This window comes from Rhagoletis zephyria, unplaced genomic scaffold, assembly GCF_001687245.7.
Source record: "Rhagoletis zephyria isolate East Lansing unplaced genomic scaffold, Rhagoletis_zephyria_1.1 Rzeph_scaffold_01272, whole genome shotgun sequence".
NCBI lineage: Eukaryota > Metazoa > Arthropoda > Insecta > Diptera > Tephritidae > Rhagoletis > Rhagoletis zephyria.
In genome coordinates, this window is record NW_016158356.1 from 20,940 (window position 1) to 32,807 (window position 11,868).

Below are 11,868 nucleotides of genomic sequence, written 5' to 3' on the forward strand. Positions count from 1 at the left end.
GGATTCGGTTCAAAAACGCCCTATCTGACCACATTATCAATGCATTTTCAGCTGAGCTTGGGCGTTTATGAACCAAATTTTGGAATAGAGCGTTCTTCAATCAAATTCTGAAATAACGCGTTGTTGAAAAATTTTCTGAGATAGGGGGTTTTCGAACTAACTGCCGAGATAGGTCGATCTTCTACTCAGGTATCGATATATGCTGTGGCAAAAAGTAGTAATTGAGATCCGATTTTACTGAAATTTTTCTTGCAGGAATGAAGAAGTACAATAACAATTGGCATAGATTGGTGAACTTCTTCGTCCACTACAATAAGAAGTGGGTATGGTGGATGTTATTCGAGTTTAATAAAATTTGGTTTTTATAAATGGATTTCTTATGATTAGTGGGCGCACTAGGTGGTCGATTTCGACAATTTTTCGGGTTTATACTTTTCTGGTTAAAGCTCAGATATAAACCGAATTTCATTAAAATCGGATAAGTTTTGTTATTTCCGCCGCCTAGTAGAGTGGGCGTGGCAATTTGCCAATCAACGCGATTTTTCAGATTTATTAATTTTTAGACCAAAAAAAAACTAGCACAGATAAAAAATAACAGTAAAATTGGTACTTTATGCAGTCTCTTGCACTGTTTGTCGTACAGGCAGCTTTCTCTTCGTGCTAGAAAAATTGGCTTTGACTCAATAGTAATAATTTTTCGCTGAGGCACCCTAACATTCTTAGTCCAGTTATGTATGAGTGAGTATGAATGGCCGATTAAATACTCATTTTTCTTCTTAAGCGCAGCAAATTTATGCGTTGCTCAATTTTTGCCCGTGTCACACTCACCATCGACTTGCCTCTTATCAGCCTTATCGAGCTGTGTGATTTGTTGCACGTGTGCGTGCGGCGAGGTGTAGTTGCACTTGCGTGGCTTACTGCATTCTTGCGCTGACTTTAGTATTCATATTGTGTTTGCTTTTTGTGTGTTTTGTTTGTTAGTGTCTGCTTGCTTTTTTTTTTTTTTTGGTTTAAAATAATTTTCCGCTCCGCCTCCAGCTGTGTAAACGACAATTTAATGCCTGCCACCATTACTCCTGTCGCTTGCTTAGATGTGCTCCTGTTGCTCCCTTGAGTGTATAAAGGTCACGACAACACTGACTTGACAGCAACTTAAGTGGCAATGAGACGCTCTGAGTCTGTATGTATGTAGTGGGCGGACGTTTGGCGGCAGTTGGTTGTAAAAAAAAACAAGGCAAGGCAAGGCATGGCGTCCGACAAGCAATTTGTTCAGTCCACACTGCTTACACAAATAAACATAGACGCTTATACATACATATTTACACAGTTCTACACGTACTCGCATAAGATTGACACATTAATTGAAACTAAATCCTGCTGGGGACATGTTTGTTGATTTAATTTCTTGGTGTAAAATAAGATTTATGTTTTGTGGCTTTTCACCTGCTGCGTTTGGCCTCGGTGAATCTGAATAGTGTTTAGTTATATGCTTTGTAGTGGTGTGTGATAGCATAGTTGAGCTGGGACTATCTTTTTGTAAACATACATATACGTATGTATGTGCATATGTATTCAATATCCAAGCGTACACATTTTAGTTTTCAATTATCATTTTAAATATGTTATTTCAATTTTCAGACCTTGCTTCATATTTCGTCATCCGCCAAGCACCAAAAAGGATCGTATCGTATTTTTGCAACCCTTTTCAAATACCGTTTGGGTTTCATTAGGATTTTGTGGCATCTTTACCATATGCTTGCTGTGGTTATTGACAACGGTCGAAAGACGCTTAGAGGCTTTGGGGGTCGTAAAAAAATTGGGTGAGCATGGAGGAGAGATAAAATTTCTAGTTTTTAAATTTATTGTAGATCTTGAAGGTATAAGCTATAACCACTGCTTGCACTGTGGTATATTTTTGTAAAATCTACAAAAAGCGCAAGAACAACTGAACGAAGTAGGAAGGTAGATACACTTAGATATATATGAGTAGAAAATCTTCAGAAAAATAACTTCCGGTTAAGTAAAAGGAATCTGGCTAATTCCTTGCTATAGAGACGCCGTGCTAAAATACGCCACTAGTCATTTGGGTATGGCACTGGTCCTCGCCTCAACATAATGATAATATCCATTGAGTTAGGTGACGGCGGCTCTTAGGGATTACACTGTTGCAAGAAATAAGAGACTCGCCATATTTTGACTAGTTTTGACTATATTATTTTTTGTTTTATTTAATGGTTATTACTTTTTTATAAAAGTCTCGCTAGTTATACAACAAACAACATACAAATCCACACTTCAATCCTTGTACACAAATTATAAAAATTCTAAAATTTTTCGCTAAAATTAAAAAAATTTTAATCAGATTTTTTAGAAAATTTTTTGATATGCAGTTTTATATTATAGTCCATTCAGTTCTAGTATAATAAAGTTAAAGTTTCAAGTGGCTATAAGCTTACGTTAATTTTTAATGATTTTTTTTTGCTTATGGTATCACTCATTTTTTCTATACAAAATATGTTCGAAAATTTTTTTATATGGAAGAGAACACCTAGCAGCATCAAAATAAAAAAAATTGTCATGGCTATTGAATGGGCTATAAAACTGCATATAAAAAAAAATTTCATTGGTTTTGAAAATTGATATATCCGGCGTGCTTCACTACGCCTTAAAAGTATTTGTTTATTGTTACTCCCTCTCAAAACTCTTATGGCTTCATTCATAAAAATAAAATAGATTTAAAGAGCTTTATGAAGTGAGATTTTCAGGGTGTTAGTTAATATATTTTCGAAGGTATTTAATCCTGGAAATTTGATTTATAATCTTCTAACTTGATTTTACATATCGGGTACTTCCTTCAAAGGGGTTCTAATTCAGTATTTAACTGAATAAAAGTTTTCAAATAGGTGGCAACCCAGTACAAAATTTTCTGAGAGTAAACTGTCTTAAATCTTTTGAGGTTGATACCCGCATTGTAATATTTCATTTATTTTATCAATTTAATAATTGAATACATTTTTTCAAACAGGTGGCAAAAAAATATTTTTGGCATTAAACTTTCCTAAAATTCTTTGGTTTGATAACCATATTGCAATATTTAATTTATTTTATCAATGGAATCAAATTAAAATTTTCAAAAATATGGCAACCTTCCACCAAAATATTTTCGACTATAAGCCTTCTTAAACCTGTTACTTTTGACAGCCATATTGCAATATGTACTTACTCTTATCAATTTATTTCAACTACAATTTTCAAAGAGGTGGCAACCCTCTAATTATTATTTTTTCTATATTTTAAATCAGACCTTAAGCAATGCATGAGTGAAAACTGCATTCGCTTCCATGCATTAGTTTTCGAGTGATGCGCGTACAAACATAAATACATACAGATAGACAAAAATTCTGAAAATTGTTGATTTGGCTTCTGTTGCCAAGCCAAAAAACTGTGGCCATGGCCTTATTGTCCGACTTACCCACTCTGGCCCTCTTTGATGTATACGATCTGGCTATCGTTGGCTAGAGCCATCAAATTACTGAAGAGGTCAACTACTGGCTCCCAACATTGTCTGAGCCACCCCACCGCGACATTCACTCGTTTTTTTTTAACGGCTCTCACCTATGTCTAGAGTCTCCGAACGACCAACATGCAAGCAAGCAGGTACCGGCTTCCCGAGAGTCTTTGATCCCGACACCACTCACCATGGCTGTCGCCGTATCTGAGTGCTTAGAGGTGCGCACTTCCACTCGGTACGGCGATGTTTATAGCAAAAAAGAAAAATAAAAACGTGTTTTTATTCTAACAGCGGTCGCCCCTCGGCAGCCAATGGCAGAAGCAACTTCTCATAAAACGACATTTGTCGTAAGGGGGTGCTTAAAATATGAAGCCCAAAATTGTGTACGGGGCACCCCTTTATTCTGTACTTCCTACAAAATAAACACATCCACGAAAATTTGCAATAATTTGCGTGCTTTCAAAAATTTAAATTTTTTTAAAACGCAAAAGTTCGACAAAATTTTTGACTATGATCAGCTATAACTCAGCGTACTGAAACCTATTCGTATAAATTCATAAAGTGGCTGAATTTGTACAGGTCAAAGTTATGTAAAATTTTCGAGATGTAAAAAAATTATTTTTTTTTTCAAACATGGCCAGCAACACTTACATACATTTTTTCAAATTTGAAATTTTCGTGGAAGTTTTATTTTGTACGTATAACGAAATAAAGCGCTGCCCTATGGTTTTGATATTTTTAAGAACCACCCTAATGCATGTAATACATATCTGAGTACAGCTAGCGCGCATAACACTTCTTCTAATCGGTATTGCAAAAATGCCTTAAAAAAAGAAACTCAAACTTCGGCCTAGCCAAAGTCAGTAACCTTCTTGTAAGCCTTGAATCTATAGCAAATGGTTTGCTTCTACGTCCGTCTATAAAATTTATCAATTTTCTTCGACATTGTCGTCCGCATGAAATCTCATTAAACTGCCAGTTATTGCACATTCCGTTAATAAAATTTTGCGCCTTTTCCTTTTTTATCTGCGATGAAGTTCAAAATTTTTCTTTTCACTTTAGTAATTTTTATAACCTTCGACGCTGACGGCTTCATAAAATACACACACCCATCTCTGTGGGCCAGTGAGGGGCAACCGATAGACAATGCAAAACTTTCTGACGTTATAAATCAAAACTTTCAATTTTCAAGCAATTCAAAGAGCCAAAATTGCGGCAAAACGCCAACAGGATACATGGGGCAGGGCTCCGAGGACGAACGTGCAGTGAGTGCACCAGCTAGTCAGTAGTAAGTTGGTGTGCGTTGTCGTGCCTGAACTTTGCTAGTTTCATTCATCGATTGCCATTGCCAGTATGCAGCAATCGTTGGCAATCGCGCTGGTGATTAGTTGCAATGGCTGCTGCAGGACATGCTGGGGCACTGAGCAAATATCGTTTGCAAAAAGTTTGCAGCAACGAATGCTTGCTTGCTTTTGAAAAATGCGAGGAGCTCATTGCCATTAAATGCTCGGCTCCATTGCGTACGTACGGTGTATGCGCAGTGCTTTTGCGAATTTTGCGTTATTTCTTGCAACGCCCGAAGTCAAAAAGTACTCACACACTCTATGTTTTTCTTTCCATATCTCCTTTCATGCCAACAATTGACTGACTCCCTTGTGAATGCTGCGACACAAAAGGACAAAGCGTACGCGACAACAACAACAGCAACAGCAGTAAGAGCAACAACGCCGCCAAACAACAGAGTGCAATCGGCGGTAATGATGAACTACTAGGACGTTACTGTTCCACACGAACGACGACGACGACGACGACGACGACGAAAAGTGGCTGTGGCACAATGCATTGCTGCAGCAACGATAATGCCGCCGCAGCCGCCGCCTTGTTGTTTGGGCCAACAAAAGCGCAACGGAAACAAAAGATGGGCAAACTGGGAAAGTTGGTGCAACAGCAGCGCAAAGCGGAAGAACGGAAGAACATGAAACGTATTAGCTGCAGGCCCTGCATGCTCGGCTGTGGCAGTGCGTGCTGCGGCCAGACAAGCACCGATGTGACGCAGCAGCGTTTCAGCTTATTCTTCGAGTCGGTGCTTTTCTACGTTAGTTCCATTTGTCAGCAAGGTAAGTCGCATGACGCCGCGCCGAGGGAGGTGGTGCTGTAAAAACTAATATACGCAAGAACTTTGATAAAACGTGGGAAACTATCGAAATATTTGGAAGTAGTATGTTTGTGTGCTCCCAGTGTTATTGGCTTTTGTGTATGTGAGTCGGCATGTGTGGCATGCAACGCAATTTAGGTGGTGCACACAAGTTTACTTTCCTACTTTGCTTTCATAACTAAGTACATAGTATAGTTTTGCTTCATTTTCTTAGGTCGATTTAAGGTTGCTGGGTTCAATTTCGCTTGTTTGGCTTTGTTGCAAGACTGCCATTTTGTAAACATTACTGCACAAATTGTTACCGAGTTTGTGGGTGTAAGAACTATTTGCTTGATTTGTACAAAAGCAATCTTGATTGCCATGCTATTTACAAAGCAAGGGTGTTAAGTGAAAAGTAGGATTACATTGTAATTTGAAAGTACATATCTGTAATTTGAAGATTAGCAGGTGTGGCAAAGGGGATACGAGAGGTCTTATAAAAATCCCAAGCTTAATTTAAAAAAGAAAATAAATTTTATACCTTATAAAACAAATCTTAAATTTTGCACAGACGGCCTTATATGATCGATTAGTAAACAGATTCTTAAACTTATATATGAACAGTCAGGGGTGTGAGAGATATAAATACTTAATAACTAGACACCGATTTTGACGACTTTGCCAGTGGACCTTGTGTGGCTTATTAGCAGGAGAAAAGAGTTCACTCGGGGGGTCACAAGCCCCTTTGCGATGCCCAGGGTGTTTCCCCCATGCATATCCCTACAACCCTTTGAACCATTTGATTCTCTAGCGCATGGTAGCAGTCCCTCCAGTGGAGCTTTCATCCAGATATTCAGGCTCTAGAAGAAATAATAGGCAAGAAATTTGAGGCATTTTCCTCGGAGTAATGGGCACTCGCAAGTGCTGGAGTGTTCCTATGAGAAACCTAACGTTTGGCTTTGAAAGCCTTAATAAACTCCAAGCTCCTCGTTCGTCCAGCCGTGACCAGAGCAAGCGCGATACCAAGCAGGGGTGCAGATTTTTCCACCTACTATTGGCGGTTGCCCTGGTCACTCTCTCAACTTCTGGGAGCAGAAATCGCAGGGGTGCTTTTACGATATGGATCGCTTCCCCAAGTCCCATATCAGATCCTTTTCTAGAACATTCGTACGGTACACCACTCTGTTCCGTGACTCAGTAGAGATTGATTGTGTGTTGCTGTAGAGCTTGTAGAGATCTTTGAAATTCCTTAGCGCAAATGGAGTTAGTCGTTGCCAACCCGAAGGCGTTGACATCAACTTGATTGCCAACAACGAAGACAAGTTAAGATGGAGCTAAGTCGATCGTACTCACCAGCTTTCTCGCAATTTCGATGGCATATATCTCAGCCTGGAAAATACTGCAGTGATCTGAGAGTCTATAGGACTCTCTCATAGAGATCTCCTGAGAAAAGACCCAGATCGCTGAAGTTCTCAGGAGTAAGGCGTTGCGCGATCTAAAAAACATAAAAACAACGGACTGAAGTTATAATACCGTTCTATGTTGATGAGAGATATAAAAAGATTCATTGATGGAGATTTAAATTCAGTGAACTTTGTTGTAAACAGGTTGAGATTATAACTAAATAAGCATATGTCAATTTCAAAAGGCAGTTCATAAGCCAAGAAGTCTGAGGTTCGCCTGAGTGACGCAACGACTACGGTTTTTTTTTCTTTTTAATCTCAGTTCAGAATAGCGCTGTACCGCGAATGAGTTACAGAGGTTCTAGACAAAAAAAAAATTTTTATTTTCAAACCGGTTTCGATGTTGTGCCATCTTCAGTGTAATTTTTCGTTCTCTGTAACTGAAAATGGCACCGAGTTATTGAGTTGATCAGCATCAACGCTGCCTCCTATGATTTTAGAAAATTATAGATAATAAGGTGATCCTCAAATTATCGGCATGCAAAGTTTTTATGGGGCACCTTCTTATTTTGTTCTACGTATAAAATTAAGACATCGATGAAAATTTCAAAATGTTAAATACATTTTTAAGGGTCGCTAACAGATTTTGAAAAAATTAAAAAAAAAAAAAATGATATTAAAGCACATAAGTTCATAAACTCACTGAGTTATAGCTGAGCAAAAAAATTTGGTCGAATAAATTTTTTCAATGCCAAAAAGTTTTTTTTTTATTTTGAAATTTTCTTGGATGCCTTCAATTGGTACGTAGAATAAAATAAAATTGTGTGTGTCCCATGATATGGATATTTTAAGTACCACTCTAATAGATTGATTAAAATACGTCTTGGCCTTACTGAAAATAGCAAGAAAAGGCTTGAAGGTCCATAAATAATTTAGTTAATTTTAATTTCATAGTCATTTCAAATGTCAGCCTCTGCATTGATGCTTTCAAAATGCACCTATAATTCACATACGTAAGTATGTAATTAAAGTATGTGAATACATATGTACATATGTTAGTTCTTCAGTGGCATTCCTAGTTTTTGTTAAATGAGGAAATGCGCTTCACGGCTCCAATCGATTCCAGCTAAAAGCAAGTGAGCAGAATAATTGTGGTTGCAAGAGTTACTTGCACACGATGCGAAGGTAATGACTTCAAAGTTTACTGTCGTGAAACTGCAAGTAATTCGACTATTTAGCTGTAGATAAATTACATGGCAACTACTTAGTATTGGCGGTGATGTATAATTTTCCGCAATTGGCAGCGGAAAATGTGAAAAGTTCGTGGCATTGGAAGGTAAAAATAGTGCTAATTACTTCAGAGTTTTAGGGAATATACAGAATCGCACAAGAACTATGTACATTATCTGAAATTAAAAAAAAATAAATAATGTTAGATAAAAAAGTTGAACAATTTTAAGGTCAATACATACGTAACTTATAAATGCTACACTTCTTGGCTATAAGCTTGTGTTTTGAAATACTCTGTATTTCTTATTTCACATAATCCAAATTATTTTGGCGGCCACTGTATGCACAAAATACTACGTAAAACTGTGGCTGCTTGCATTTGCTGACATTTACTCTCACTCTTCTTCTTTAATTGTTCTTTATTTCTACAACGTATTTATTTGCACCGATCAAATGCGTCCTTGCTTGATGTTGCCCCCAAAAGTAGGACTGACATTTTCGACAAGTTTCTTTTCGGGTCGCTGCATCGTTATTACCAGTCTGCTCTTCGCTTTCGCCATCTATCAATTCTATTCGGCCAGCATTGTGGGCACTTTGCTGATGGAGAAACCGAAAACGATACGGACATTGCGTGATTTGATACACAGTTCGCTGGAAGTTGGTGTAGAAGATATTGCCTATAATCGTGACTACTTTTTGGTGAGCAAAAATAAAGAAAACTGCCTTGCACATATTTTGGTGCTCAAATTCAGAGACTTCTCGTAGAATGGTTTTTTTTTGCACTAGAAATAATTTCTAAATTTTTTCTTATTCCCCATCGCCATGGAATTATACGCCAAGAAAGTGACCAGCGTGCCAATACATAGTGAAACGCACACACCGACGATAGTTAGCAATGCAACCGCATTGCCGCTGCCCGATGCAGCTGGCTTGCAATCCAATGTGGAGCTTACCGAAGCACAAAAGTCAAAGGCATACCGCGATATATTGCATAGTCATGAGACGGGTGCGCATGCCAAGATAAATGAGGCATCCAATTGGTATGATCCGCAATATGGTGTGGATAAGATACGTAGGGGAAGTGAGTATATGTGTGTGTGTGTGTGGAATGCTAAATAAATGCTTCAAAGTATTTAAAAACTTTCAGTTTCAATGCTATGATTTTGGTTAACAGTTTTGTTTAAAGTTATTTATTATATGTACACTGACCACAATTTTCACCAATTAAAAGTAGATTTCTTTATCACAAAGCAGCAGAGCAGCAACTTTTCTAAACACACAAACGGCGGCTAAGTAACCACATGGTTTGCATACATACAAATATATGTATGTATGTACCATAAAAATGCACATGTGCTTTCTATAGATACTCGTCTGCCTATTCACAATTGGTTTTTTTTTTATTATTTATTTTCAAGTGTAAAAAGGATATCTATTTACCCTTCAGAATTTAACTGCAGGGCTTTTAAACTACAATTACGAACGTAACCAACAAACTGGCAGCAGCAAAGGAAGTGAGATGTTGTCATGAACACTATAGTTGTTGCTGCTGTTATTCTTATTCTCCCCCTCTCTGCCATTTATTATGCCCGACTACTATTGTAAGTGAAACGGGAAACCGTAAACCACAAACCGAAAAATGCAAGAATAATTCCTAACGCTTTGGCGCTTTTTCTAGCCGGCGCTCGTCTTTTGCTATTCATATGTTTTATTTATTGTTGCTGTTGGTTTTTGAGCGCTTACTGCATGGTTGGTGGCACTGGATATGGAAATTACTTGTGCATTTTTTGCTTTCAACGCACATAACCGCACTGAGCTCGTATAACACATACATACATATGTATGAGTACTTCTATTTTGCGTGCGTTGTGCCAAACGCATACGGGAGTGTGTGTAGTGCGCTTCGTATGGTGTGCATGCATGACCGTAAGCTTGCGGTTTTGTATTTCAATTCGTTACAGTTATACTCTAGATACTAGATACCTAATTTTCTCTATTGGTGGTATGGAGGATTGCGATGGGCTTTAAAGTGTGGAACAGCGCTGTAGTGAGAACTCACTGTGGAGGAATAATCTTTCTATATGGATGCAGTTTGAAGTCAAATTGAAGGAATTTAATTATAATTAATACAAATAGTTGTTTTGTTATTAGAAATTTAACGTAAATAATGAATGTAGTAAAAGGTTATCTAACGCAACACTGACAAATTAATTCAAATTGCGGAAGGTAATTATCAAAACTTTTCAAAAGCAACCTCAGTGAACGCTTTGTTAAACGACTTAAAACAGACCTTTGATCTAATGAAAGTTTTCCGTAAAAAAAAGGGTCCACATTATCGTGATAATCGTCAAATGAAGTTGTGGCCTCACCATGGAAAAATCCAAGCAAACAATAAAAAAGTTTTTGAAGTGAAACTTCTTTAGCGGCGGTTGGTTGGTTGGGAGTAAATTGGCAAATTCAACGGAAATTGCCCCCGGAAATGGTGCAACGGAAATGGTTGGGGCTGAAACAAGTGCTTATTGTGTGTATGCATATGGTATTTATTTAACAAAAATTTGCTAATAAAAGGTTAAAGAATAGCACTTAGAAAGAGACCAATACAGGAATGAAAGTAAAGGTGACTACGTACATAGATAAGGAAAAGGATAAAGGCAAAGGGAAAAAGAAAAACAAAAACAAACATGCGTAAAGATAAAGGCAAAAATGAAGACCAAGGTAAATTTAAACACTTTACTTATATATATAAGGGCAAAGGTGAAGGGGAATATGTAGATGAAGAAAATGATAAACATAAAAGTAAAAGCAAAGAGGAGCTTGACGATACCGATAAAAGTAAAGATGAAGGTAGGCGAAGAAAGATTAAACTAAAGGTAATTAAAGAGGAAAGGATATATAGAGAGAGACATAGAGACTCAATCTGGCAACTATTTGGGGATTTCAGAGATTTTCGGGATTCTCGGGACTTATCGATAAAATAAATATATAAATAAATATTGGTATCAATTTTGCTATCGAAATTTTCAGAATTTATCGATATAATAATCGATATTTTTATTGATTTTTTTTTACCGATATTAATAAAATTTTGTTATCGATATTTATCGATTTTGCTAAGGATATTTTTATCGAGTTTGTTAACGATATTTATCGATTCTGTTATCGATATTTTTATCGATTTTGTTGTAGGTTATTTTTCTAGTTTGTAAGATAATTAATGTCTTCCTTTCGATCGGTTCTGCAAACAGATTGAAAATAGTGAGATTTCGTAATAAAAATGATATCCCAACACTTATCTTTCAGTAGGATCTGGAGCAAGGAATGAAACCGAAACCCAAACCGAAACCGTAACCGTTTAAAACCGTTTCGTTTTTCAAAACCGAAACCGAAACCGTAACCGTTATCTTGACCTGAAAAGGAACGATACCGAAACCATTTCAATCACAGGTTTCAATCGGTTTCCAGAAATTTACAAAAATAATAAATAAAAATTTCTTTGAAATAAATGATTTATTTAAACAAAATCAGCAACATTTTGCCAAAATTCTTGTTAAGTAGTAAATAAGTATGGCAAGGTAACTTTTCGCAAAAAT

At 37.1% G+C, this 11,868-nt stretch overlaps 1 protein-coding gene across 1 annotated transcript in view; it reads left to right on the top strand.

Annotated features, from left to right (window-relative positions):
* Ir64a (Ionotropic receptor 64a) overlaps positions 1-11,868 on the top strand; it is a gene marked incomplete at its 5' end in the record, with an annotated part of 41,492 nt that overhangs the window by 15,704 nt on the left and 13,920 nt on the right. The window contains 4 exons of the mRNA XM_017616793.1: positions 1,639-1,820; positions 5,188-5,628; positions 8,766-8,994; positions 9,097-9,359. Of these exons, the coding sequence (XP_017472282.1) occupies positions 1,639-1,820; positions 5,188-5,628; positions 8,766-8,994; positions 9,097-9,359 (1,115 nt within the window). The remainder of the gene's footprint in view (positions 1-1,638; positions 1,821-5,187; positions 5,629-8,765; positions 8,995-9,096; positions 9,360-11,868) is intronic.